This window comes from Salvelinus fontinalis, chromosome 9 (genome assembly GCF_029448725.1).
Source record: "Salvelinus fontinalis isolate EN_2023a chromosome 9, ASM2944872v1, whole genome shotgun sequence".
Lineage (NCBI taxonomy): Eukaryota > Metazoa > Chordata > Actinopteri > Salmoniformes > Salmonidae > Salvelinus > Salvelinus fontinalis.
The window spans coordinates 59,741,308-59,767,451 of record NC_074673.1 but is presented as its reverse complement, the minus strand read 5'-3'; the positions used below and the strand labels follow the sequence as shown (position 1 = coordinate 59,767,451).

Genomic DNA, 26,144 nt, shown 5'->3' with positions numbered 1-26,144 from the left:
CCTCCATTTCACCTCATTGAATGAGATGCCTAATCTGTGAATGTGTAAAACCCTGCCTCAAACAGCTGCAATTCTAACATGTAAACGCAACTACCATACAGGCATAGCACGCACACACACGGAGAGAGAAAACAGATTGGTTGTTTCATCATCCTGGTAGTTTTATTTGGTTGGTGGAGTGTATCGTAAGTATATCCAGGTGGCACAGGTGGCTCTTTACAAGGGTTATTTTTTTTGTATTTCCTCCTTCGTTACTTTTCGTTATCAGTCGACCATGATTGTCCATTAAAGCCTCACGTGGAAGTCTTGTCACATTTTCGTAGACTAAAATTAAAAGTAATTTGTGTTTGTCATAGTTTTTCAGGGCATCTTGTTATCATTAGTTTTAGTCTGGGGAAAAATAGGTGATTTGAGTATTTTGTCTCATTGCTTATAAAATGAACACTCCGCTTTACAATGTGAGCTCTTTCTGCACGCCCCACAGGGTCTCGGCGCTGTTGATCAGCTGCTTCTCTTCCTCGGGCTTCAGGGTCATGTGGATGACGTCGGTCAGACCACTGTTGCCCAGCACGCATGGCACACTGAGGAACACCTCGTCTTTCACACCGTGCATCCCCTGAGAGGGAGGGAAGAAGAGAGAGTCTGATTAGGGATGGATCACAAGTGGAGTGGCGGTGGGTGTAATATTAGTGTGTGTGTCTCAAGTCCATACATCCGTGGCCTTGATCTGTTTGACTGGTTGGTCCAAATAAAGCTATCTTATTCTTAAGCTATCTTAAAGATATGTCTGTATTTATGTATAAAGAAGAGCCAACTTAATCCTTACATCTTCAGTCATAACACACATTAGGTATACAGTGTAGCAAATAGTTTTCTTGAAAAACATTCATAGAAATACTTTATTTGTGAGCGCTGACTGTCTTTTTCAGTCAAGTTGAGTTCGCCTACCGCTATGCTACAACAACCAAAGATACGTCTATCTTCTTTCAACCCTCTTAGACCTAAAGGTTTTTGGCCCGTTAATACATTATACCATCTGCTCTACTGTATTCTTCCCCTGATTGGAACCACCAGGAGTGTTATGGATTCAGCACACTCTTAGCTACGAGTAGTATGGTAGTATCTAAATTAGTGCACTCCCTGTAAGTCACCCTGGATAATATATATATATATATATATATTTTTCATATAAAATGAAAAATGTAAATGTTTGGCATCAAGGCACATGTAGAGCATGGCAGATGGACTTCTTACCTTGACCAGGGTGGACACGGGGTGAACTTTGTGGAGGTTCTTCAGGATACTCTCAACCAGGTCAGCGACAGACATGCCGATAGCCCAGGAGGTGTAACCCTTCAGCTTGATGACCTCATAGGCACTATATGACAGAGAGAGACACGAGGAGAGGAGTTTGTAACACATTTAAACTGTAATTTCGTAGGAAAAGTGCATCGTTTTTCCTATTGTGAATGCTAAGAACTTCTACAGGAAAATACATTTAGATAACAGCAGGGACAAATGCCCTTGAAACTAGTTATAAAGTGGGTTGTGAATCACTTGTATTAACTTCTAATTAATAGTTATACCTTTACAGTCTGCAGCGTTGCATATCAACAACTTAACTGTTTTAGACCTAGATGCCAGGTGCAGTAAACACGTAACACAATGGCGTAGTCAGTACTTACTGTGCTACTTCCAGCATGTTTCTGGCTCTTAGCCTAGGGTCAAATTCCATCCTCATTCCTCCAAGCTCTATTGGATTTGATTGGGAGTGAAGTAATTTATTCTCTACTTCTATTATTGTGTTATTTATTGATTCATTTGGAGTCAAACTCTAAGGACCAGTTTCCAATTAGGCCTAATCCTGGACTAAGAATCTATTTTTTGGTGTGGAAGGGGGGGTATCTATCGGAACTTGTCCAATAAGAAATGGTAATTTTCCTTTTTAAAACGACCCTCGACAGATGTACACTATATATGCACAAGTATGTGGACACCCCTTCAAATTAGTGGATTTGGCTATTTCAGCCACACCTGTTGATGACAAAAATCGAGCACACAGCCAGCCATGCAATCGCCATAGGGGATTCTGCCCTGGTCAACTGTAAGTGCTGTTATTGTGAAGTGAAAACATCTAGGAGCAACAACGGCTCAGCCGCGAAGTGGTAGGCCACACAAGCTCACAGAATGGGACCGATGAGTGCTGAAGCACGTAGCGTGTAGAAATTGTGTGTCCTCGGTTGCAACACTGACTACCCAGTTCCAAACTGCCTCTGGAAGCAACGTCAACACAAGCACTGTTCGTCGGGAGCTTCATGAAATGGCTATCCATGGCCAGGCTTGTGTGTGGCTGCTCAAGATCACCATGCGCGCAATGCCAAGCGTCGGCTGGAGTGGTGTAAAGTTCGCCACCATTGGACTCTGGAGGAGTGGAATCACATTCTCTGGAGGGATGAATCACCCTTCACCATCTAGCAGTCCGACGGGTTTGGCGGATGCCAGGAGAACGCTACCTGCCCCAATGCATAGTGCCAACTGTACAGTTTGGTGGAGGATGAATAATGGTCTGGAGCTGTTTTTCATGGCTCTGGCTAGGCCCCTTAGTTCCAGTGAAGGGAAATCTTAACGCTACAGCATACGATGACATTCTAGAGGATTCTGTGCTTCCAACTTTCTGGCAACAGTTTGAGGAAGGCCTTTTCCTGTTTCACCATGACAATGCCCCCGTGCACAAAGCAAGGTCCGTACAGAAATGGTTTGTCGAGATCGGTGTGGAAGGACTTTACTGGGCGGCACAGAGCCCTGACTTAGACTGCAACCCTGGGCTAATCATCCAACATCTGCTGCCAGACCTCACTAATGCTCTTGTGGCTGAAAGGAAGCAAGTCCCCGCAGCAATGTTTCAACATCTTGTGGAAAGCTTTCCCAGAAGAGTGGAAGCTGTCATAGCAGCAAACGGGGCACCAACTTCATATTAATGCCCATGATTTTGGATTGAAATGTTTGACGAGCAGGTGTCCACATACGTTTGGTAGTGTAGTTGGAACAGATAGCGATGTGTGTTTATAAGACTCACCCATCGACCACCATCTTGTGGAGATGCTTCCAGTCCTCCTTGTCTGCGTCTGTGCCCATGTGTGGGTTTAGGCCCTTCAGGGAAACACCAGCAACGTTCACGCCACTCCATACGGGCACTGGGAGTAAGAGAAGAGACAGGTATCCAGTCAGTTACCTTTCTGTCATAGACCAATGTCCATGAAGGTTTTCCACAATATGGTATGGGCAGAGAGCCAGTTCCGGAGTGGATTTGAAGCCATAGCCAACATACCACTGGAGTCTCCGTGCTCTCCAATGATCCAGCCGTGGCAACTGGAGGGGTGAAGGTGCAGCTTCTCGCCCATAAGGTGGCGGAAACGACCGGAGTCCAGGTTGGTGCCGGAACCGATGACGCGGTGACGGGGGAAACCGCTCAGCTTCCAGGCCACGTAGGTCAGGATGTCAACTGGGATAGGCAGAGGAGAGAAAGGAGAAGGGGGGGGTTACAAATGTTATCACAATTTGAGTTAAGAAAACAAATCCTAACCATAACCATACCCCTTAAATTACATTTGCATATGTATAAATGTTCACTATATAGCCAGCGTTGACTTTGCTGATTGGAGTATGGACCGTAGTTGTCAGGAAAAAGACCATGCAGTTGTTCCTGATAATGTAACCTGGCCCTGGAGAGCTACGGAGTGAGCAGGCCAGCACTAACATCTTATTCAAACCTGTCAATGACTTCGCACAATGCTAGAGTAACGATCAAATCACTGGATCACGTTTAACCAAATGACTCCCTCCATCCCTCCCTCCTGCCCTCTTGTACCGGGGTTGGAGACGACCAGCAGGATAGCATTGGGGCTGTACTTGACGATCTGGGGGATGATGAACTTGAAGATGTCAACGTTGCGCTTCACCAGGTTCAGACGACTCTCGCCCTCCTGCTGACGAGCACCGGCGGTGACCACCACCACCTTGGAGTGGGCGGTTGTACTGTAGTCTGGAGTGGGGGAGGACACACACACACACAATGTAACCAGGGTTCGATTATATAACAGTGGGCAACTCAAGGTAAAGATGCACATTAAACACACACAAATACAACCTAGGGTTCCGAGCACCCACACAACAAATCAGTGTGTGTACACAACTTGTTTGTGCATATGTGTGTTTGTTTGTGTCTTTGTGAGTGCACACAACTCGTTTGTGCGTGTGTGTGCGTGTGCATAAGTGTATGACTCCTCACTCACCCTTATTACCCACGATCTTGTGGGTCTTGCAGAAGAGGCTGCCATGCTGCAGGTCCATGACCTCACCCTTCAGCTTTTCCTCCATCACGTCAATCAGGCACAGCTCATCGCACAGGTCCTGGGTCAACACAAGGCTTGTTAGGGTTCAGGAATATAATCCATATAGAAAAGGATATGGATATGATTAAGAGGCCGGTTTCCCGGACACGAGATGAAGGCTAAATCTTAGCCTAAAAGCAATTTCACCATAGAAACTGCTTGTTAGTCCCGGACAAGGCTTAATCTGTGTCTGGGGAAACTAGCTCTATAAATCCACTACATTTTACCACTACATTTAATAAAATAGAATATACTGTACATTTCAGACATGAAGTGCAATGCTGTATGCTAACCCCCCCCCCCCCCATGTCATGAAAGATCCTTATAACCTGTTCTTGTGGCAAAAATGATGTGGGTAAAATGAAGCCCAAATTAAAAGTAAGAATCTCTGAGCATCGTAGCACCATTAGGTGCAAAAACTCGACGTATCCAGTTGCGGCCTACTTTTTGGAAGCGAACCACTCTATTTTGTCCCTACGTTATATCGGCATCGAACACGTCACCCTTTCTCGGGGGTGACCGTGACAATTTATTGTTAAAACGAGAGGCTGCCTGGATCTTTCATTTAAAGACCCTTGCTCCCTTCGGTCTCAACGTAGACTTTGGTCTGAAGCCATTCTTGTGATTATTGTGATTTTGCTATTCATTGTAAATGTTTGTAGGCCTATGTAGCCACATTGTATCTGTGATCGTACGCTATCCATTCATGTTTTTTACATGTTCTATTTATATCTGTAAATTAACCAATGATCTCAAGCCACACCCGGTCATGATTACAGACACTTGTGTGTCCTTTGAAACTATATAAACTAGGGACCTGCAGGGTTTGTCGTTATACCCTGATGAAGACAGCTTGTCTGTCGAAAACGTTGGTTATTAGGTTATTAAATTATTGCATCAGAGCTCCTAGTGTGTGCGGCTCTCCTTTTCTTTTTCAAGTTATCTAGCTGTGGCCATCAGGCTAGTATCAGCAAGGGTTTTCTACAAAATAGCAACAACAGCGCAGATAGCTTTGAATCTAGACCACGAGCAATATGAACCGAAATGCATTGCCAAACAATGCTGCCACATTCTGGTTTGAAGTATTTTAGCAAGTCTGAGTGGCTGACGACTTCCAAGGTCTTTGCTGTGAGAAAACAAAAGCGATTGACTGCTGACACTCTGTCCAGAGGTGCGTAAGTACTGTCGGCATGCAAACGTTTAACAGTCCCCAAGGGTGTGTCTGACCTTTTTAAAGTTGGTGGAGTTGGTGCCTCTTGGGTAATCCAGGCAGATGTTAGAGGGCCTTTTTACTGAAGAATGTGTTTGTTTGTTTTATATGATTTTATTTTGTTTTCATATTTTGTGTAATTTAATTATAGATATTTATAGAGTAATTGATGTGTTCATGCAGGGCTCATCTGCAAAAGACACCGTGGTCTCAGTGACTTGCTGACTGAATAACAACAAAAAATCTCCCCCATCCCCAATTCAGTTATTTCTGATATCTACGTAGCACATTGATGTGAATCACACTGCTGCTCTCTCGTTTAGAAATGTATGCCTTGAGTATTGTGGTTGTTGTGGATGACTGTGCACAATTGTATATTTTGTATTTTAACCCAATAATGGTTGTATTGAATAAGTTTAAGCTGCCTGTCAATCATTGTTTTTGCAACCCATGGACAGCCAGTGATGCGCTCTGGCAATAGCTGCATAGTGCGGATCCTAGCCTATGGTATTAAAGCTTGAGGGAGTTCCTCCCTTCTAAACTTCTCTGTGATATTGTGCTCCATACTGTCAAAAACGAGTTTACTTTAAGAAGACCACGAGTGGAGCTTTAATTGCTCAATCTAATTTTGGAAAATATGTCCATAGACCTAACGTAACATGCTCAAACACCTTTGAAAGACTTAAACAACGGCAAATTATCGAGATATCAAAGTGTCACCAACAAAAATGTAGCAAATGCAGCATATGACATCAAAACATTTTTATGTGCAAATCGGTAGTTCTTAAAGTATGCCATTCCATGAGAGCAGCATTTATTTTTCAACTTTAAGCAATGAGCCCAATCAGTCCTCCATGAAAAAAAAAATAACAGAGTAGGCTAATAAGTCCTTAGCTGACAGAACTTCACTCTATGGAATTCAGATCTTAGTTCTTAATTATTGGCTTATGGAAAATGTATATTTCAGATTTTTTTAGATGTAAAAATATAGCCTAATCATATTATTATCTGTAGTAGAAAGCAATGGGTTAAAATAAGGCTCCTTAACCAACCCATAAATTAATATGTAACATCCATTTATGGCCAGCTATGTTAACTCTAACACTGATTTATCCTGCAATATATGTCGTTCAATTGGTAATATTCATTTTTGTATTCTTCTAATGCCTCGTAAGGGAAAGTAATCTAAAAGTAATCCGATTTCGTTACTGAATTTGTGTAATCCAAAAGGTACGTTACTGATCAAAATTTGGGACACTAGTAACTGTAACGGATTACATTTAGAAAGTAACATGCCCAACCCTGATCACACCTTACCACCTCCATCCATCCCTCCATCGGTCTTACCTTGAGCAGGACGCTGACTGCGGACGCCATGCCAACCATGCCGACGCCAACCACTGTCACCTTGTTTCGGGAGCCAACGGGCTCACCAGCCAAGACATGGGTGATCAGCTTCTCCTTGGTGGTCATCTGAGAGACATAAAGAGGAAGAGAGAGGGTCAGTCTGATCCCCTCAGCTTTCCTTCAGTACATCCTCTCGGAGCAAGAAACAGCAATGTGCTCTGGTACCTACTTTTCTCTACTGCTAATACGAATAACTGCTGATACAACTCTCAAAACAATTTCTTCATTGGTATAATGTACAACACTCCACGCCTCTACACCATGCTAGCTAATGTGTGGTGAGAATTCTGGCACAAAATGGTTGCGTGCATCATCATGGTGGTGGATAAGGCGAGTTTCCCCCTCAAAGCAGTTTGAGTACCTCAGTTCGTAGAAAGACACTATATAAATCCAATATATTATTATTAGATGATCACAGAGCTGTGAAACCTATTGTTATTCTTGGGTTGTTTTCTTTTTCTTGACATGGTCAAATAACTCAAGTGTAGATTATTAACTTTAAAAAAAAAAAAATTCTAAGCTGAAGCATTACAGATTCCGCAACATCAATTTTAAGTTAATTTCCCGATTTGAGCTGACATATGCAGCTTTTACCATGAATGCAGTCTCCGCTAAAGCGTGAATATTGCCTTTACATTTCATTTGCACAGCTTCTAAGGAAATATAAAGTTGAAGTCTGACATTTACATACACTTGTAAGGTTGGAGTCATTAAAACTCGTTATTCAACCACTCCACACATTTCTTGTTAACGAACTATAGTTTTGGCAAGTCGGTTAGGACATCTACTTTGTGCATGAAACAAGTAATTTTTCCAACAATTGTTTACAGACAGATTATTTCACTTATAATTCACTGTATCCCAATTCCAGTGGGTCAGAAGTTGACATATACTAAGTTGACTGAGCCATTAAACAGCTTGGAAAATTCCAGAAAATTATGTCATGGCTTTAGAAGCTTCTGATAGGCCAATTGACATAATTTGAGTCAATTCGAGGCGTACCTGTGGATGTATTTCAAGGCCTACCTTCAAACTCAGTGCCTCTTTGCTTTACATCATGGGGAAATCAAAAGAAATCAGCCAAGACCTCAGAAAACAAATTGTAGACCTCCACAAGTCTGGTTCATCCTTGGGAGCAATTTCCAAACACTTGAAGGTACCACGTTCATCTGTACAAACAATAGTACACAAGTATAAACACCATGGGACCACGCAGCCGTCATACCGCTCAGGAGGGAATGTACTTTGGTGCGAAAAGTGCGAATCAATCCCAGAACAACAGCAAAGGACCTTGTGAAGATGCTGGAGGAAACAGGTACAAAAGTATCTATATCCATAGTAAAACGAGTCCTATATCGACATAATCTGAAAGGCCGCTCAGCAAGGAAGAAGCCACTGCTCCAAACCGCCATAAAAAAGCCAGAATACGGTTTGCAACTGCACATGGGGACAAAGACTGTACTTTTTGGAGAAATGACCTCTGGTCTGATGAAACAAAAATTGAGCTGTTTGGCCATAATGACCATTGTTATGTTTGGAGGAAAAAGGGGGAGGCTTCCAAGCCGAAGAACACCATCCCAACCATGAAGCACGGGGGTGGCAGCATCATGTTGTGGGGGTGCTTTGCTGCAGGAGGGACTGGTGCACTTCACAAATAGATGGCATCATGAGGGAAGAAAATTGTGGACATATTGAAGCAACATCTCAAAACATCAGTCAGGAAGTTAAAGCTTGGTCGCAAATGGGTGTTCCAAATGGACAATGACCCCAAGCATACTTCCAAAGGACAACAGAGTCAAGGTATTGGAGTGGCCATCACAAAGCCCTGACCTCAAACCTATAGAAAATTTGTGGGCAGAACTGAAAAAGTGTGTGCGAGCAAGGCGGCCTACAAACCTGACTCAGTTACACCAGCTCTGTCAGGAGTAATGGGCCAAAATTCACCCAACTTATTGTGGGAAGCTTGTAACAGTCATTCAATATGCTGTAATAAAAAAAGGGCCATGCTCATGAAAATAACTGTCCTTCCTCTTCTAAAACGTCACTGAATTTGACATATGAGCTTGTCTGACCACCATGCTTGCTAATGCAAACTTAAAATGTCAATCTCCTAAAAAAAAAAAGCCACAAGTTGGCATTTCATCGTTTCATTATTACTAAATCCTACCTTCTGTGATCAATTTGAAATTGTAATAAATTAATTGATAATGATCAATAAAAATTCAGTCGATGACCTGTTGGAGGATTTCCTTCCAGAGGGACATCAGGGATTGTAACCTACTGTTTCACGGAAACAGGGCTACCTCTGGACATATTTTCTGAGTCCGTACAGCCAGTTCATTGCGCAGACAAGAATAAATATCTCTCTGGGAAGAAGAAGAAGTGGGTGTATGTTTCATGATGAACTACTCATGGTGTGATTGTTATAATATACAGGAACTCAAGTCATTTTGTTCACCCAACCTAGAATACCTCACTATCAAATGCCGCCCATATTACCTCCCAAATGAATTATTTTCTGTTATAGTCACAGCCGTGTATATTCCCCCTCAAGCTGATACCACAACAGCCCTCAAAGGACTTCACTGGACATCATGCAAACCACATATCCTGAGGCCGCATTTATTGTAGCTGGGGATTTTAACAAAGGAAATTTGAGAAAAACGCAACAGAAGTACTATCAACAAATTGACTGTAGTACTCGCGTGGCTAAAACACTCGACCACTGCTACTCCAACTTCAGGGATGCCTACAAGGCCCTCCCCTGACCTCACTTCGGTAAATCTGATCAGGACTCCATTTTGCTCCTCCCTTACTATAGGCAGAAACTCTAGCAGGAAGTACCCATGCTGAGGACTATTCAACGCTGGTCTGACTAATCGGAATCCACGCTTCAAGAATCCACGCTTCACGCTTTTGATCATGCGGACTCGGATATGTTCCGGGTAGCCTCTGAGAATGACATTGACATATATACTGATACGGTGACTGAGTTTATCAGGAAGTGTATAGGAGATGTTGTACACGCTGTGACTATTAAAACCTACCCTAACCAGAAACCGTGGATAGATGGCAGCATTTGCAAAAAAAAGTGTAAACGCGAACCATCGCATTTAACCATGGCAAGGTGACTGGGAATATTGCCAAATACAAACAGTGTAGTTATTCCCTCTGTAAAGAAATCAAACAGGCAAAAAGTCAGTATAGAGACAAAGTGGAGCCGCAATTCAATGGCTCAGACACGAGACATATGTGGCAGGGTCTACAGACAATCACTGACTACAATGGGAAAACCAGCCACACCGACATCCTGCTTCCGGACAAGCTAAACACCTTCTTTGCCAGCTTTGAGGATAACAGTGCCACCGACGCGGCCCGCTACCCAAGGACTATGGGCTCTCCTATGTGGCCGACATGAGTAAAACATTTAAGTGTGTTAACACTCGCAAGGTTGGCGGCCCAGACGGCATCCCTAGCCACGTCCTCAGTCATGCACAGACCAGCTGGCTGGAGTGTTTGCAGACATATTCAATCTCTCCCTAACCCAGTCTGCTGTCCCCACATGCTTCAAGATGTCCACCATTGTTACTATACCCAAGAAAGCAAAGGTAACCGATCTAAATGACTATCTCCCATAGCATTCACTTCTGTCATCATGAAGTGCTTTGAGAGATTAGTCAAGGATCATATCACCTCTACCTTACCTGACACCCTAGACCCACTTCAATTTGCTTATCGTCCCAATAGATCCACAGACGATGCAATCGCCATCGCACTGCACACTGCCATATCCCATCTGGACAAGAGGAATACCTATGTAAGAATGCTGTTCATTGACTATAGCTCAGCATTCAACACCATAGTACCCTCCAAGCTCATCATTAAGCTTGAGGCCCTGTGTCTGAACCCCGCCCTGTGCAACTGGGTCCTGGTCTTCCTGACAGGCTGCCCCCATGTGGTGAAGGTATGAAACAACACCTCTACTTCGCTGATCCTAAACACTTGGGCCCCACAAGGATGCGTGCTCAGCCCCCTCCTGTACTCCCTGTTCACCCATGACTGAGTGTCCACGCAAACCTCCAACTCAATCATCAAGTTAGCAAACGTCACAACAGTAGTAGGCCTGATTGCCAACAATGACGAGACAGCCTACAGGGAGGAGGTGAGGAGAATGAGAGGTTTCTCAACCAATGTCAACAAAACAAAGGAGCTGATCGTGGACTTCAGGAAACAGCAGAAGGAGCAGCCCCCTATCCACATCTATGTACTGGTGTTCTCTGGACGGTTTGGCAATGGCGATAAATTCAAACGGTACGCCAATGATTGGTAGTGGAACCAATGGGTTCCATAAGTGTGCTTTTGGGGAGGTGATTTGACACCCCTGGCAGCTGCGGCAATAGTCTTCCACGGCTCGCCTCATCCTGGGCGGCGAACTGTTCCCGGGTCTTCTCCATTCCCAGGAACGCCCCCATCAAATGAGTGTGAGCCAGCTGAAGAACAGTTCCAACGTCAGTACGACACCACGCCAGTAAGACACCTGACACAACACGTTATTTATTATGGGGGTATCGCCAGTCACTCACCCCTGGAAGAATCTGGCCATCCACCGCTATCACTTGGGCCGCGGCGGTTTTCATGTTCGGATCTTCCCACTGGGTGGTCCTGAACTGTCCTCTCAGGGGGCTCAGGGTAGGTGTCTCTTGAAATTGAGTTGTTCACCAGGTGAGGTTGGTTCTGGCGCCCCCTCGAAGCCTGATTCCGGATCCATAGACACGGGGTTGGCAATTGCTTGCTTTGTGGGCCATGCAGGGGGTGATCAATCAGCCCCCTTGATTTCTCACAAGCCCAAAACAGTCCTGGCCGGAGGACCCGTCGAGACCTGGTACGTCCAGCAGATGGAGCCACCGCCGCGATGAAGACTCCGAGTCTCCCCCGGTGGCTTGTCCGCGGTACAATACAGTATGTAAATCTTATCTACAGTTGAAGTTGGAAGTTTACATACACCTTAGCCAAATACATTTAAACTCAGTTTCACAATTCCTGACATTTAATCTTAGTAAAAATTCCCTGTCTTAGGTCTGTTAGGATCACCACTATATTTTAAGAATGGGAATTGTCAGAATAATAGTAGAGAGAATGATTTATTTCAGCTTTTATTTCTAGCATCACATTCCAGTGGATCAGAAGTTTACATATACTCAATTAGTATTTGGTAGCATTGCCTTTAAATTGTTAAACTTGGGTCAAATGTATTGGGTAGCCTTCTAGATTTAGGCTACTACATGATACTCACATTTTCCCTATATGTATCATGAGGTTGCTACAACCTAGCCTAATGAAAGTTTACAACACAGGTTTTTCAACACAATCGGCAGAATAAATACACCCCTGATCACACGCAAACACAGTTAACTTTCATAGCAGCCACATACAAACATCATGATCATATTGCTCATTTTAGAATTCCTCCTTGCATCTATGCGTTCTCCACTTCTCACCTTTCCCCTTTTCTTGTGGACTTAAGTGCACAACACATCAGCTGTCTGACCAGGTGAAAAAACCTTTCCAAGCCAAACCTTCATAATATCTAACCGCTACGCACAGCCTACATCATATTAGCTAATGTCATAAGTAGTCAACATAGCTACTAAAACTCACGCATTAGTAAACCTGCTACAATCTGTTGTTCTGCCCCTGAGCAAGGCACTGTTCCCCGGGCGCCGAAGACGTGGATGTCGATTATGGCAGCCCCCTATTACTTCTCTGATTCAGAGGGGTTGGGTTAAATGCGGAAGACACATTACAGTTGAAGGCATTCAGTTGTACAACTGACTAGGTATCCCCCTTTCCTTTATTTACAATCATGCAGTACAGTGTACTGTCAGCGAGCAGTTTAGCAGTTACACCGGCGGGTTACACCCGGTGGCAAAAAGTTAATTACACAAAGATTACCTTGACTTAGAAGAGCTACAGTGTTGGATAGGCATAGCCAGCTAGTTAAAATACCATCCATTTCTGTTTTAGCCGGGTGTTTGAATACACTAAACTAGCTAGCTGTATTAGCTAGCTTCTCCTTCATTTTTAAAGAAATTAATTTGTTCAAAACTGTTCAACTATTATCTATCTCTCGCTTTGATTGAACTACTCACCACATTTTATACACTGCAGTGCTAGATAGCTGTAGCTTATGCTTTTCATCCGCTGATCCTTTGATTGGATGGACAACATGTCAACTCATGCTGCAAGATCTCTGAGAGGTTGGATGACCTCTTCCGGAAGATGTCATAATTACTGTGTAAGTCTATGGAAGTGGGTGAGAACCATGAGAACCAAAATTCCTTATATTAAGCAGTGATTTTCTTGTTTTTTAAATTTACGGATAGACGGGCACACTTCAACACTCGGACATCAGTTACAAACTAAGCGTTTGTGTTCTGCCAAATCGGAGGCATTAGGGATGACCAGGGATGTTCTCTTGATAAGTGTGTGAATTAGACAATTTTCCTGTCCTGCTAAGCATTCAATTTCCACCTTTATTCATTACAAGATTTAGTTGAGGTTTAGGGTTTAGTGAATGATTTGTCCCAAATAAGATCAAAAGCAGCACTGAATATCAAAAACAGCCCCCACAATATTTTTGTCAATTTCTCTCAGCCAATCATCAGTCATTTGTGTCCCTATAAGCGTGCACGCTTCCCTATAAGCGTGCTGAAAGTCTGATGTCTGTTTACTGTAAAATAGCATTGTATCTGGTAAAACACAATTTTTTCCAAAAGTTTACTAAGGGTAACAGGCTGATTGGTCGGCTGTTTGAGCTGGTGAGGTGGACTTTACTATTCTTAGGTAGGGGAATGACTTTTGCTTCCCTCCAGGCCTGAGGAGACACTCTCTAGTAGGCTTAAATCAAAGATGTGGCAAAAAGGAGAGGCAGGCGATCTTGTTTGTGTCAAGAACTGCAATGCTGCTAGGTTTTTCACACTCAACAGTTTCCCGTGTGTATCAAGAATGGTTCACCACCTAAAGGATATCAAGCCAACTTGACACAACAGTGGGAAGCATTGGCCAACATCCCCGTGGAACGCTTTCGACACCTTGTGTAGTCCATGCCCCTACAAATTGAGGCTGTTCTGAGGGCAAAAGGGGGGGGGGGCAACTCAATATTAGGAAGTAGTTCCTAATGTTTGGTATACTCAGTGTATGTTCACATACTGTAATAATTTATTTGGCCCAGTCAGAATCAGCTGCGAAGGGCTTGACAGGAGCCAAAGTTGTTGTTTTTACGATTTACGCCTCGCTCAAGTTGTAAAAATACTGGGGTGTTGTCGGCGTAAATGTGTCAGCATGTTTGAGGTGTTGGCAGCTGCTTAGGCTATTCTCGTTGAGCAGTGGGAACACTCTCCATCGCTGTTGTAATCTACTGGGAGGCCAAAATGTTCGCAAACGGGAGATTTAAACAATGATGGGGAATCCTCTTGGTTTATCAACCCCACGACTCGCCATCTTACAGAACTAGTTCCCGGCTGCGCCTCACAAAAGGACAGTGAATTTTGATTTCAACGTGCACATAGGATCTAGTTGTTTTAATGGAATAGCCTGATGTTTTTTCATCTCAGATTTACTCAAGAGGCAGACAATGGAGCGTAGGCATAACCTAAAGGCCTAGTGTTGGCTGCTTTTCCTTCACTCTGCGGTCCGACTCATCCCAAACCATCCCAATTTGGTTGAGGTCGGGGGATGGTGGAGGCCAGGTCATCTGATGCAACACTTCATCACTCTCGTTCTTGGTCAAATAGCCCTTGCACAGCCTGGAGGTGTGTTGGGTCATTGTCCTGTTGAAAAACAGATGATAGTCCCACTAAGCCCAAACCAGATGGGATGGCGTATCGCTGCAGAATGCTGTCGTAGCCTTGCTGTTTAAGTGTGCCTTGAATTCTAAATAAATCACAAACAGTGTAACCAGCCAAGCACCCCCACACCATAACACCACCTCCTCCGTGCTTTATGGTGGGAAATACACATGCGGAGGTCATCCATTAACCCACACCGTGTCTCACAAAGACATGGCGGTTGGAACCAAAAATCTCCAATTTGGACTCCAGACCAAAGGACACATTTCCACCAGTCCATTGCATGTGTTTCTTGGCCCAAGCAAGTCTCTTCTTCTTATTGGTGTCCTTTAGTAGTTGTTTCTATGCAGCAATTTGACCATGAAGGCCTGATTCATGCAGTCTCCTCTCCTCTGAACAGTTGATATCGAGATGTGTCTGTTACTTGAACTCTGAAGCATTTATTTGGGCTGCAATTGCTGAGGCTGGTAACTCTATTGAACTTATCCTCTGCAGCAGAGGTAACTCTAGGTCTTCCTTTCATGTGGCGGTCCTCATGAGAGCCAGTTTCATGATAGCGCTTGATGGTTTTTGCAACTGCACTTGAAGAAACATTCAAGTTTCTCTTTGCTTATTTGAGCTCTTTTTGCCATAAGAAGAGCTCTTCTTGGTCTTTTGTCAATTATGGCTATCCTCTGTATACCACACCTACCTTGTCACAACACAACTGATTGGCTCAAACACATTAAGAAAGAAAGACATTCCACAAATGTACTTTCAAGAAGGCACACCGGTTAATTGAAATGCATTCCAGGTGACTACCTCATAAAGCTGGTTAAGAGAATGCCAAGAGTGTGCAAAGTTGTCATCAAGGCAAAGGGAGGCTATTTGAAGAATCTCAAATCTCAAATATATTTGACACTTTTTTTTTGGTTACTACGTGATTCCGTTTATGTTATTTCAGAGTTTTGATGTCGTCACTATCGTTCTACGATGTAGAAAATAGTAAAAATAAAACAACCCTTGAATGAGTAGGTGTTGAATGTTAAAAAAAAATGTTTGACCGGTAGGGTATATATTTATTTTGTATTATTAGTCCTTAGTTTCTGCCAGTTCATAGGCTATTATGAACTGGATATTGTCAGCTTAAAAAAATATATATTTTCTATGGAGTTTTCTATTATCTTTTCTATGGAGTTATCATCCCCACATTGTTTAGGAACAAGGCATTTTCAACTCAATGACTTTCCTTTTACCATATTCAAATCCTATTTAAAATGTCTTGGTTGCTAACAGTAAGTTATTTTGCCCGACTCTGCAGGCCATCATCCAATCCTTATCTTCTGTTCCACCGACAGCGACGCTGGGTCTCCATAGCAATGCGTATCTATCTCCCACCCTCTGCCTGGACCTGTTTCTGGTTGCCATGGCTCACTATTATGGAGTGGCGATTGCATCATGGCCGCTATTTATTCTTCCTGGTTCGGGGAGAATGAGGGTAAGTGCTAGTAGGGGCCTGTTACCATCACATCACCTTGATGACTTAGCTACTCCAGCATTGTGTGAATATGGACACAGGCATGTACAGATCTGAATTATCACGGAAAACATTCCTGCGCAAAAGGAAATTCACATTTCGATACGTTCAAGGAACAAACACACAGTTCTCTTTCTCTCCATGCGTGGGCAGTCGAGTCATTCAGACCAGTGCCAGCTATCAAAATCATATTCCCTCTCTCGCTCGCTCAAAGGCTGAGCACACGGCTCGCGTGTATAATGTTGAGTCATCCGCATACATAGACACACTGGCTTTACTCAAAGTCAGTGGCATGTCGTTAGTAAAGATTGAAAAAAGGAAGGGACCTATAAAGGGACCTCTTTATAACATGGAAATGCCCACTACAATAGAAGCTTTATAAAAGAGTAACTACAGGGTGCCATTTAGCTATTAATTGGTGCAATTTGGAAAAACAATACTTTCAAAATGATGGGCATTAAGATAAGTTCCTGTTTCTACATTGCTTAGTGTTGCACAAAGTGATGATGTCGATATATAACATTGCCCATTGGAGAAGAGGTGTATCCAGTAGTAAAAAGAATACTTAGAGCTTTAATAACTGAAAGTGATCCTGTACGAGAGAGAAAGAAAGTGGACAAGAGAGTGAGCGATACGGAGAGAGGGAGGGGAAAGAGAGAAGAGAGGGTATGGCGTATCCATGTGCTGGCACCAAACTTCACCATCAGTCTAAGTTCAAATCTTGGAGCCATCACACCTGTTACCATACTATTAATTCACTACTCGTCGAATGAGCCGGGGGTATTAACGTTTGATCTTCTACCGGTGAAGGACCGTTGCACGATGACATTATCATATATCGCGGTACAGTATACTGTGACATTCACTTTACTTGAAAACGAGAGTGTGTCCCAAATGGCACCCTATTTCCTATATAGTGCACTACTTTTGACGAGGGCCCAAATGGCTCTTGTCTAAAGTAGTTCACTATGTAGAAAATAGGGTACCATTTGGGACATGCTCATAGCCACTGTCGCCCGCACGTGGCTGGTAACAAGAGCACTTGAAAACCCAACCAACATGTCAGCGAGCACTCAGCGAGCTCCAATTGGTGTCAAGTGTCACAGAAGATGTTCACAGTAGGTCATTCATGTGCTCTGACCCTCAAGGCCCATGGGTTTGAATAGTCGTGTTATAGGTCATATGTCACCCATATGGTAAGAAGGCCAAAAAGATTATTAAGGACCTTAGCCACCCGAGTCACAGCCTGTTCACTCCACTACCATCTAGAAGGCAGAGACAGTACAGGTGCATCAAAGCTGGGACCAAGAGACTGATAAACAGCTTCTATCCCCAGGCCATCAGACTGTTAAACAGCCACCACTAGACGGCCTCCGCCCAGTACCCTGCCCTCTGCCCAGTACCCTACAGTCGTGGCCAAAAGTTGAGAATAACACAAATATTAATTTTCACAAAGTCTGCTGCCTCAGTTTGTATGATGGCAATTTGTATATACTCCAGATTGTTATGAAGAGTGATCAGATGAATTACAATTAATTGCAAAGTCCCTCCTTGCCATGCAAATGAACTGAATCCCCAATAAACATTTCCACTGCATTTCAGCCCTGCCACAAAAGGACCATCTGACATCATGTCAGTGATTCTCTAGGTGTGAGTCTTGATGAGGACAAGGCTGGAGATCACTCTGTCATGCTGGTTGAGTTCGAATAACAGACTGGAAGCTTCAAAAGGAGGGTGGTGCTTGGAATCATTGTTCTTCCTCTGTCAGCCATGGTTACCTTCAAGGAAACATGTGCCGTCATCATTGCTTTGCACAAAAAGGGCTTCACAGGCAAGGATATTGCTGCCAGTAAGATTGCACCTAAATCAACCATTTATCGGATCACCAAGAACTTCAAGGAAAGCGGTTGAATTGTTGTGAAGAAGGCTTCAGGGTGCCCAAGAAAGTCCAGCAAGCGTGAGGACCGTCTCCTAAAGTTGATTCAGCTGCAGGTTCGGGGCACCACCAGTACAGAGCTTGCTCAGGAATGGCAGCAGGCAGGTGTGAGTGCATCTGCACTCACAGCGAGGCAAAGACTTTTGGAGGATGGCCTGGTGTCAAGAAGGGCAGCAAAGAAGCCACTTCTCTCCAGGAAAACATCAGGGACAGACTGATATTCTGCAAAAGGTACAGGGATTGGACTGCTGAGGACTGGGGTAAAGTCATTTTCTCTGATGAATACCCTTTCCGATTGTTTGGGGCATCCGGAAAAAAGCTTGTCCGGAGAAGACAAGGTGAGCACTACCATCAGTCCTGTGTCAGGAAGCATCCTGAGACCATTCATGTGTGGGGTTGCTTCTCAGCCAAGGGAGTGGGCTCACTCACAATTTTGCCTAAGAACACATCCATGAATACAGAATGGTACCAACACATCCTCCGAGAGCAACTTTTCCCAACCATCCAGGAACAGTTTGGTGACGAACAATGCCTTTTCCAGCATGATGGAGCACCTTGCCATAAGGCAAAAGTGATAACTAATTGGCTCGGTGAACAAAACATCGATATTTTGGGTCCATGGCCAGGAAACTCCCCAGACCTTAATCCCATTGAGAACTTGTGGTCAATCCTCAAGAGGCGGGTGGACAAACAAAAACCCAAATTCTATCAATCTCCAAGCATTGATTATGCAAGAATGGGCTGCCATCAGTCAGTATGTGGCCCAGAAGTTAATTGACAGCATGCCAGGGCAGATTGCAGAGGTCTTGAAAAAGAAGGGTCAACACTGCAAATATTGACTCTTTGCATCAACTTCATGTAATTTACACTTATGAACTGCTTGTAATTATACTTCAGTATTCCATAGTAACATCTGACAAAAATATCTAAAGACACTGAAGCAGCAAACTTTGTGGAAATTAATATTTGTGTCATTCTCAAAACTTTTGGCCACCACTGTGCTCTGCCACTTAGTCACTGTCACTAGCCGGCTACCACCGGGTACTCTACCCTGCACCTTAGGGATTTAATACTGGTCACTAATAAGTTTGACATATTATTTATCCACATCAAGTAACTCTACTACTGTACTAAATGTTTGATTTTAATAAAATTGTTGTTATTGTGTGCTTATTTGACATTTACTGCATTGATTGAGAGGAACTAGGAACATAAGATTGTCGCTGCACCTGCGATAACACCTGCTAAGTGTGTATGCGAGAAATAACGTGTTTACGAACTCGTCTTCAGGCAGTGCCAGTCTTTAAGGAGTGGGGTAGTCCCACTCCCTTTGCTCTCTATCCAATAAACACAGAAAAATACAAAGTAGATAGGAGAGAAAAAGTGTTAGAGAACCTAGTCAGATTAAAACCCATGCTCACAATGGTAGTACACCGTACGGTACATGTTATCCAGAGGCAGCGGCTTAGACCACTGAACCACCCCAGGCCAGAGTGTGCCAGTTCTGACTCAGTCCGACGGTCGTCGGACTATCTGTTGCTCCAAACATCTGTGTCAAAGTCTTGCCTATCTGCCAGCCTCTAATTTGTGTTTCTGCTGTGTGTCATAAAAGACAGCCGACAAGACTGTGTGACACCGCTTGTTGTTGACATGAAAGCAATGAGAGACTGGCCCAGTTCAAATAGTCTTCATATCATTCCTATAAAATCATGTAAGATCAGCTACTTTTGTAAGGATTTGGGAGGAAAGAAGGAAGAATGCATTTGAGCATATTCGAACAGTGCCAACATTTTTAGCCTGGTCCCAAATCTGTTTGTGCTCTTGCTAAATCCATTGTTAATTGTTCAAGCCAAACGTGACAATGAATGAGTAACAAGGAGGTGGCATGATAGCACTCAGGCTACTGAGTCTTCAACTCTGTACATATTTCCTGGGTAATCATAATGTTGCCATATAAATGCACAGTCAGTAATGTCAAGTGATCACAGGTCTTCCAAGAAGATACTAGTTGTTCAACAGTGGGCTATTATCCCAAAGGAAAAAAAGCACTGTATGCCATCAATGTAAATATGGTTCAGCCCCCCCCCTAGAGGTGACGATTAGGGTGCAGGATAATCATTGGCACGAGCCACTTGGGCATGGATGCGAGAGTTCTTTAAAAGGATACATTCCACGGCTGCCATTATCTAATTACCCGAGTAAAGCTATAAAACAATGCATGTTGGCATAAACTCAGTGCAGAACTATGATTTAAGCATACGCACATCACCAAGTGGTCTTGTGCAGGAAAGCTAACGAGCTAACATTCCCAAGATGCAGAGCAACACAGATAGGCATGGCTCTTGGCACAATCTAGTCCTTTTTTTTATTGTCTGAAAACATATAGCAAGCTCTTCGTATCTGTCAGTTTGTGGCAGTCCCAGATGAAATAAAACCATTTAGCAAATTAGTAATATATATTATTTGTCAACTTTAGTGGATAAGTGGAAATGTACAGAGCTTAGAAATATTGGCAAAATAAACTGGATGATAATTAAGACCTTCCATAATAAGGACATGTTGTACTATTTGACAGTAGCCTAGTTGGCCATTTCACAAATGTATCCTTTGATCAATAACCAGCCTATTTACTATTAGGTCTAGGGCCTATTACTAGTCTTATTCAAAATGTTTAGCATAAGCAATTAAAATGCTTAATACAGCAACAGGCTGCATACAGATTGAGGTAGAGCAGTAGACTATTCAGAGCGAGTTACATTTCCTCTAGGTTACCATAATTACCACCATTACTGTACATCTAACCTTTTCGCTGGTTATAACCAGACTATAGTTGCCCAAATGAACCACCGTAAAGAAAAATCACAAAAGTCTGCCAAACACGCAGTGCGCTGTATCAAGAGCCTCATATTCTCATACTCTTTCCACATTCAAAGACTTGCACAACTGGAGGAAATGTGTATGCCTGCTTTTACAACAATTTGTGATAATCTAGTTTTCGATCATCTGCTTCCTGGAAACCAATCACTGAAAAAGCTTAAGAAACTGCTAGCTAATTGGTACATGTGATACACCCCTCTCTGTGAGCGCAAGGCATCTCCATCACTTAACATTGTAGCAATAAGTAAGCAGAGTATACTTCTCAAGTTCAAGTCCACCTAGTCAACCTCAAGTCACCGTACGCCTATCAGCTGTAAAACATGACCATTGATCATGCCCTTATGAAACTTTTATATTTCACTTCATAAACCAACTACTGCAGGCCATTATTCCCAGAATTTCACCAAAACGCATAACATCTCGTCTGACGTTTTCCCATTAGGCCTACTTGATCACAAAATCCGATGTCTCACCTTGAAGGTTTAGTTTCGTGAAAGTAATGTGGAAACAACACTGAAATGCGAGTTGGAATGACTTTGGCTGGCCTCTTCCCTGTCTGGATGCAGCTTTTCTGTGGCACTGGCGTGTGTGGGGGAGGTTCCTGGTATTTAAGCAGCAGAGAGGTGCACGGTAGACGCTGCGTGATTACATGACACACTGGGAGGGTCCCCGTGTTAAATGTCATGTCCATGCTGAGCGAATGTGCTATGGGATGGAGAAGCCACTCACTGTGGCACAAGGAACGGGGCGGGGTCAGCTGTGGGCAGGCTCGCCAACGACTAGCACACAGCTCAGACACCAATGCATACTGTACATGCCACTAAGGGTCTCTTCACAGTCCCCAAGTCCAGAACGGACTCTGGAAAACGCACAGTACTACACAGTGACATGACTACATGGAACACTATTCCACATCAAGTAACTCATGCAAGCAGTAAAATCAGATAAAAAAACTGGTAAAACTACACCTTATAGAACAATGCGGACTGTGAGGAGACACACACACACAAACATCCATATGCACACACAAACACATACATCAGGACACACAGTCCACACACATAAATGTAAGTTGGTATTACAAATGTTGTATTTTACATATGTGATGGTGTAATGTTATATCAACCGTTTTATTTAATTATAATTTTTACCTTAATTTGTTTGGAACCCAAGAAGAGCATATACTGGGGGAAAAAGGCAGCAGCTAATGGGGATCCTTAATAAATAAATAAAATTGTAGGCACTAACTCCGCCATACTTAGTTGGACAAAGCCTATGTGTAAATGAATGATGTTTTTGGATAAACACAGACCATACAACTACTGACCACAGCTGCTGACTACAACTACTGACCACTACCACAAAATTAGGCAAAACAAAAGATTAAGATCTGTTAATCCTGTGTTTAATCCATGTGGTCGTGTGGTTAAGGTCAGTCATTGTGGTCAGTAGGTGTGTGGTTGTGATCAGTAGTTCAGTAAATTTAGAACCAGAAACAGATATAGCCCTTGGTTCTCTCCAGACCTGACTGCCCTTAACCAACACAAAAACATTCTATGGCGTTCTGCATTAGCATCGAACAGCCCCCGTGATATGCAACTTTTCAGGGAAGCTAGAAACCAATATACACAGGCAGTTAGAAAAGCCAAGGCTAGCTTTTTCAAGCAGAAATTTGCTTCCTGTAACACAAACTCAAAAAAGTTCTGGGACACTGTAAAGTCCATGGAGAATAAGAACACCTCCTCCCAGATGCCCACTGCACTGAAGATAGGAAACACTGTCACCACCGATAAATCCACTATAATTGAGAAATTCAATAAGCATTTTTCTACGGCTGGCCATGCTTTCCACCTGGCTACCCCTACCCCGGTCAACAGTACTGCACCCCCCACAGCAACTCGCCCAAGCCTTCCCCATTTCTCCTTCTCCCAAATCCAGTCAGCTAATGTTCTGATAGAGCTGCAAAATCTGGAACCCTACAAATCAGCCGGGCTAGGCAATCTGGACCCTTTCTTTCTAAAATGATCTGCCAAAATTGTTGCCACCCCTATTACTAGCCTGCTCAACCTCTCTTTCGTGTCGTCTGAGATTCCCAAAGATTGGAAAGCAGCTGCGGTCATCCCCCTCTTCAAAGGTGGGGACACTCTTGACCCAAACTGCTACAGACCTATATCTATCCTACCCTGCCTTTCTAAGGTCTTTGAAAGCCAAGTCAACAAACAGATTACCGACCATTTCGAATCCCCACCATACATTCTCCGCTATGCAATCTGGTTTCAGAGCTGGTCATGGGTGCACCTCAGCCACGCTCAAGGTCCTAAATGATATCTTAACCGCCATCGATAAGAAAAAATACTGTGCAGCTGTATTCATTGACCTGGCCAAGGCTTTCTACTCTGTCAATCACCACATCCTCATCGGCAGACTCGACAGCCTTGGTTTCTCAAATGATTGCCTCGCCTGGTTCACCAACTACTTTTCTGATAGAGTTCAGTGTGTCAAATTGGAGGGTCTGTTGTCCGGGCCTCTGGCAGTCTCTATGGGGGTGCCACAAGGTTCAATTCTTGGTCTGACTCTCTTCTCTGTATACATCAATGATTTCGCTCTTGCTGCTGGTGAGTCTCTTTTATTTATTTATTTATTTAACCTTTATTTAACCAGGTAGGCAAATTGAGAACACGTTCTCATTTACAATTGCGACCTGGCCAAGATAAAGCAAAGCAGTTCGACACATACAACAACACATAGTTACACATGGAGTAAAAACAAACATATAGTCAATAATACAGTGAAAAAAATAAAAAAATAAGTCTATATACAATGTGAGCAAGTGAGGTGAGATAAGGGAGGTGAAGGCAAACAGATATATGTATAAATAAATAAAAATATAAAAAGGCCATGGAGGCGAAGTGAGTACAACACAGCAAGTAAAATAAAAACTAAAAAAAAAACACTGGAATGGTTGGTTTGCATTGGAAGAAAGTGCAAAGTAGAGACAGAAATAATGGGGTGCAAAGGAGCAAAATAAATTAATAAATAAATACAGTAGGTAAAGAGGTAGTTGTTTGGGCTAAATTGTAGATGGGTTATGTACAGGTGCAGTAATCTATGAGCTGCTCTGACAGCTGGTGCTTAAAGCTAGTGAGGGAGATAGGTGTTTCCAGTTTCAGAGATTTTTGTAGTTCGTTCCAGTCATTGGCAGCAGAGAACTGGAAGGAGAGGCGTCCAAAGGAAGAATTGGTTTTGGGGGTGACTAGAGAGATATACCTGCTGGAGCGCGTGCTACGGGTAGGTGCTGCTATGGTGACCAGCGAGCTGAGATAAGGGGGGACTTTACCTAGCAGGGTCTTGTAGATGACCAACCTCTGATCAACCTCTACGCCGACGACACCATTCTGTATACTTCTGGCCCTTCTTTCTACACACAACCCTCCAGGCGAGCTTCAATGCCATACATCTCTCCTTCCGTGGCTCTTAAATACAAGTAAAACTAAATGCATGCTCTTCAACCGATCGCTGCCCGCCTGTCCAACATCACTACCCTGGACGGCTCTGACTTAGAATATGTGGACAACTACAAATACCTAGGTGTCTGGTTAGACTGTAAACTCTCCTTCCAGACTCACATCAAACATCTCCAATCCAAAGTTAAATCTAGAATTGGCTTCCTATTTCGCAACAAGGCATCCTTCACTCATGCTGCCAAACATACCCTTGTAAAACTGACCATCCTACCAATCCTCGACTTCGGCGATGTCATTTACAAAATAGCCTCCAATACCCTACTCAATAAATTGGATGCAGTCTATCACAGTGCCATCCGTTTTGTCACCAAAGCCCCGTATACTACCCACCACTGCGACCTGTACGCTCTCGTTGGCTGGCCCTCGCTTCATACTCGTCGCCAAACCCACTGGCTCCAGGTCATCTACAAGACCCTATTAGGTAAAGTCCCCCCTTATCTCAGCTCACTGGTCACCATAGCAGTACCCACATGTAGCACGCGCTCCAGCAGGTATATCTCTCTGGTCACCCCCAAAACCAATTCTTCCTTTGGCCGCCTCTCCTTCCAGTTCTCTGCTGCCAATGACTGGAACGAACTACAAAAATCTCTGAAACTGGAAACACTTATCTCCCTCACTAGCTTTAAGCACCAGCTTTCAGAGCAGCTCACAGATTACTGCACCTGTAGCCCATCTATAATTTTGCCCAAACAACTACCTCTTTCCCTACTGTATTTATTTATTTTGCTCCTTTGCACCCCATTATTTCTATCTCTACTTTGCACATTCTTCCACTGCAAATCAACCATTCCAGTGTTTTACTTGCTATATTGTATTTACTTTGCCACCATGGCCTTTTTTTACTTTTACCTCCCTTGCTCACATTGTATATAGACTTATTTTTCTACTGTATTATTGACTGTATGTTTGTTTTACTCCATGTGTAACTCTGTGTTGTTGTATGTGTCGAACTGCTTTGCTTTTTCTTGGCCAGGTCGCAATTGTAAATGAGAACTTGTTCTCAACTTGCCTACCTGGTTAAATAAAGGTGAAATAAAAAAAACAAAAAAAATATTTTGTGTGCAATTGAACTCAAGCTTACGGACAAAGTCAAATGTGATATAGCGACGCTCCTGAGTAATCTGTGTGCGCAATTACGCAGGTACTTTCCCGAAATGGATGACACAAACAACTGGATTCGTTATCCCTTTCATGCCCTGCCTCCAGTCCACTTACTGATATCTGAACAAGAGCTGCACTCAGTTTCTTGCCTTGGCAAGTTGCGTTCTTAAGACACTGTTGCCCTTTGCAACCACGTACCTATGTGAGAGTGGATTCTCAGCCCTCACTTGCATGAAAACTAAATACAGGCACAGACTATGTGTGTAAAATGATTTAAGAGTGAGACTCTCTCCAATACAACCCAACATTGCAGAGTTATGTGCATCTTTTAAAGC

General features: G+C 43.3%; 1 protein-coding gene across 1 annotated transcript; it reads right to left on the bottom strand.

Annotated features, from left to right (window-relative positions):
* Positions 1-136: 136 nt before the first annotated feature.
* ldha (lactate dehydrogenase A4) lies at positions 137-21,772 on the bottom strand. Its single transcript, XM_055934967.1, has 8 exons — positions 21,658-21,772; positions 6,949-7,074; positions 4,293-4,410; positions 3,869-4,042; positions 3,329-3,502; positions 3,077-3,194; positions 1,255-1,378; positions 137-616 (listed from the first exon to the last, which is right to left on the bottom strand). Exons 2-8 carry the CDS (start codon positions 7,072-7,074, stop codon positions 452-454), a joined length of 999 nt encoding a protein of 332 aa, XP_055790942.1. The 5' UTR covers positions 21,658-21,772; the 3' UTR covers positions 137-451.
* Positions 21,773-26,144: the final 4,372 nt, after the last annotated feature.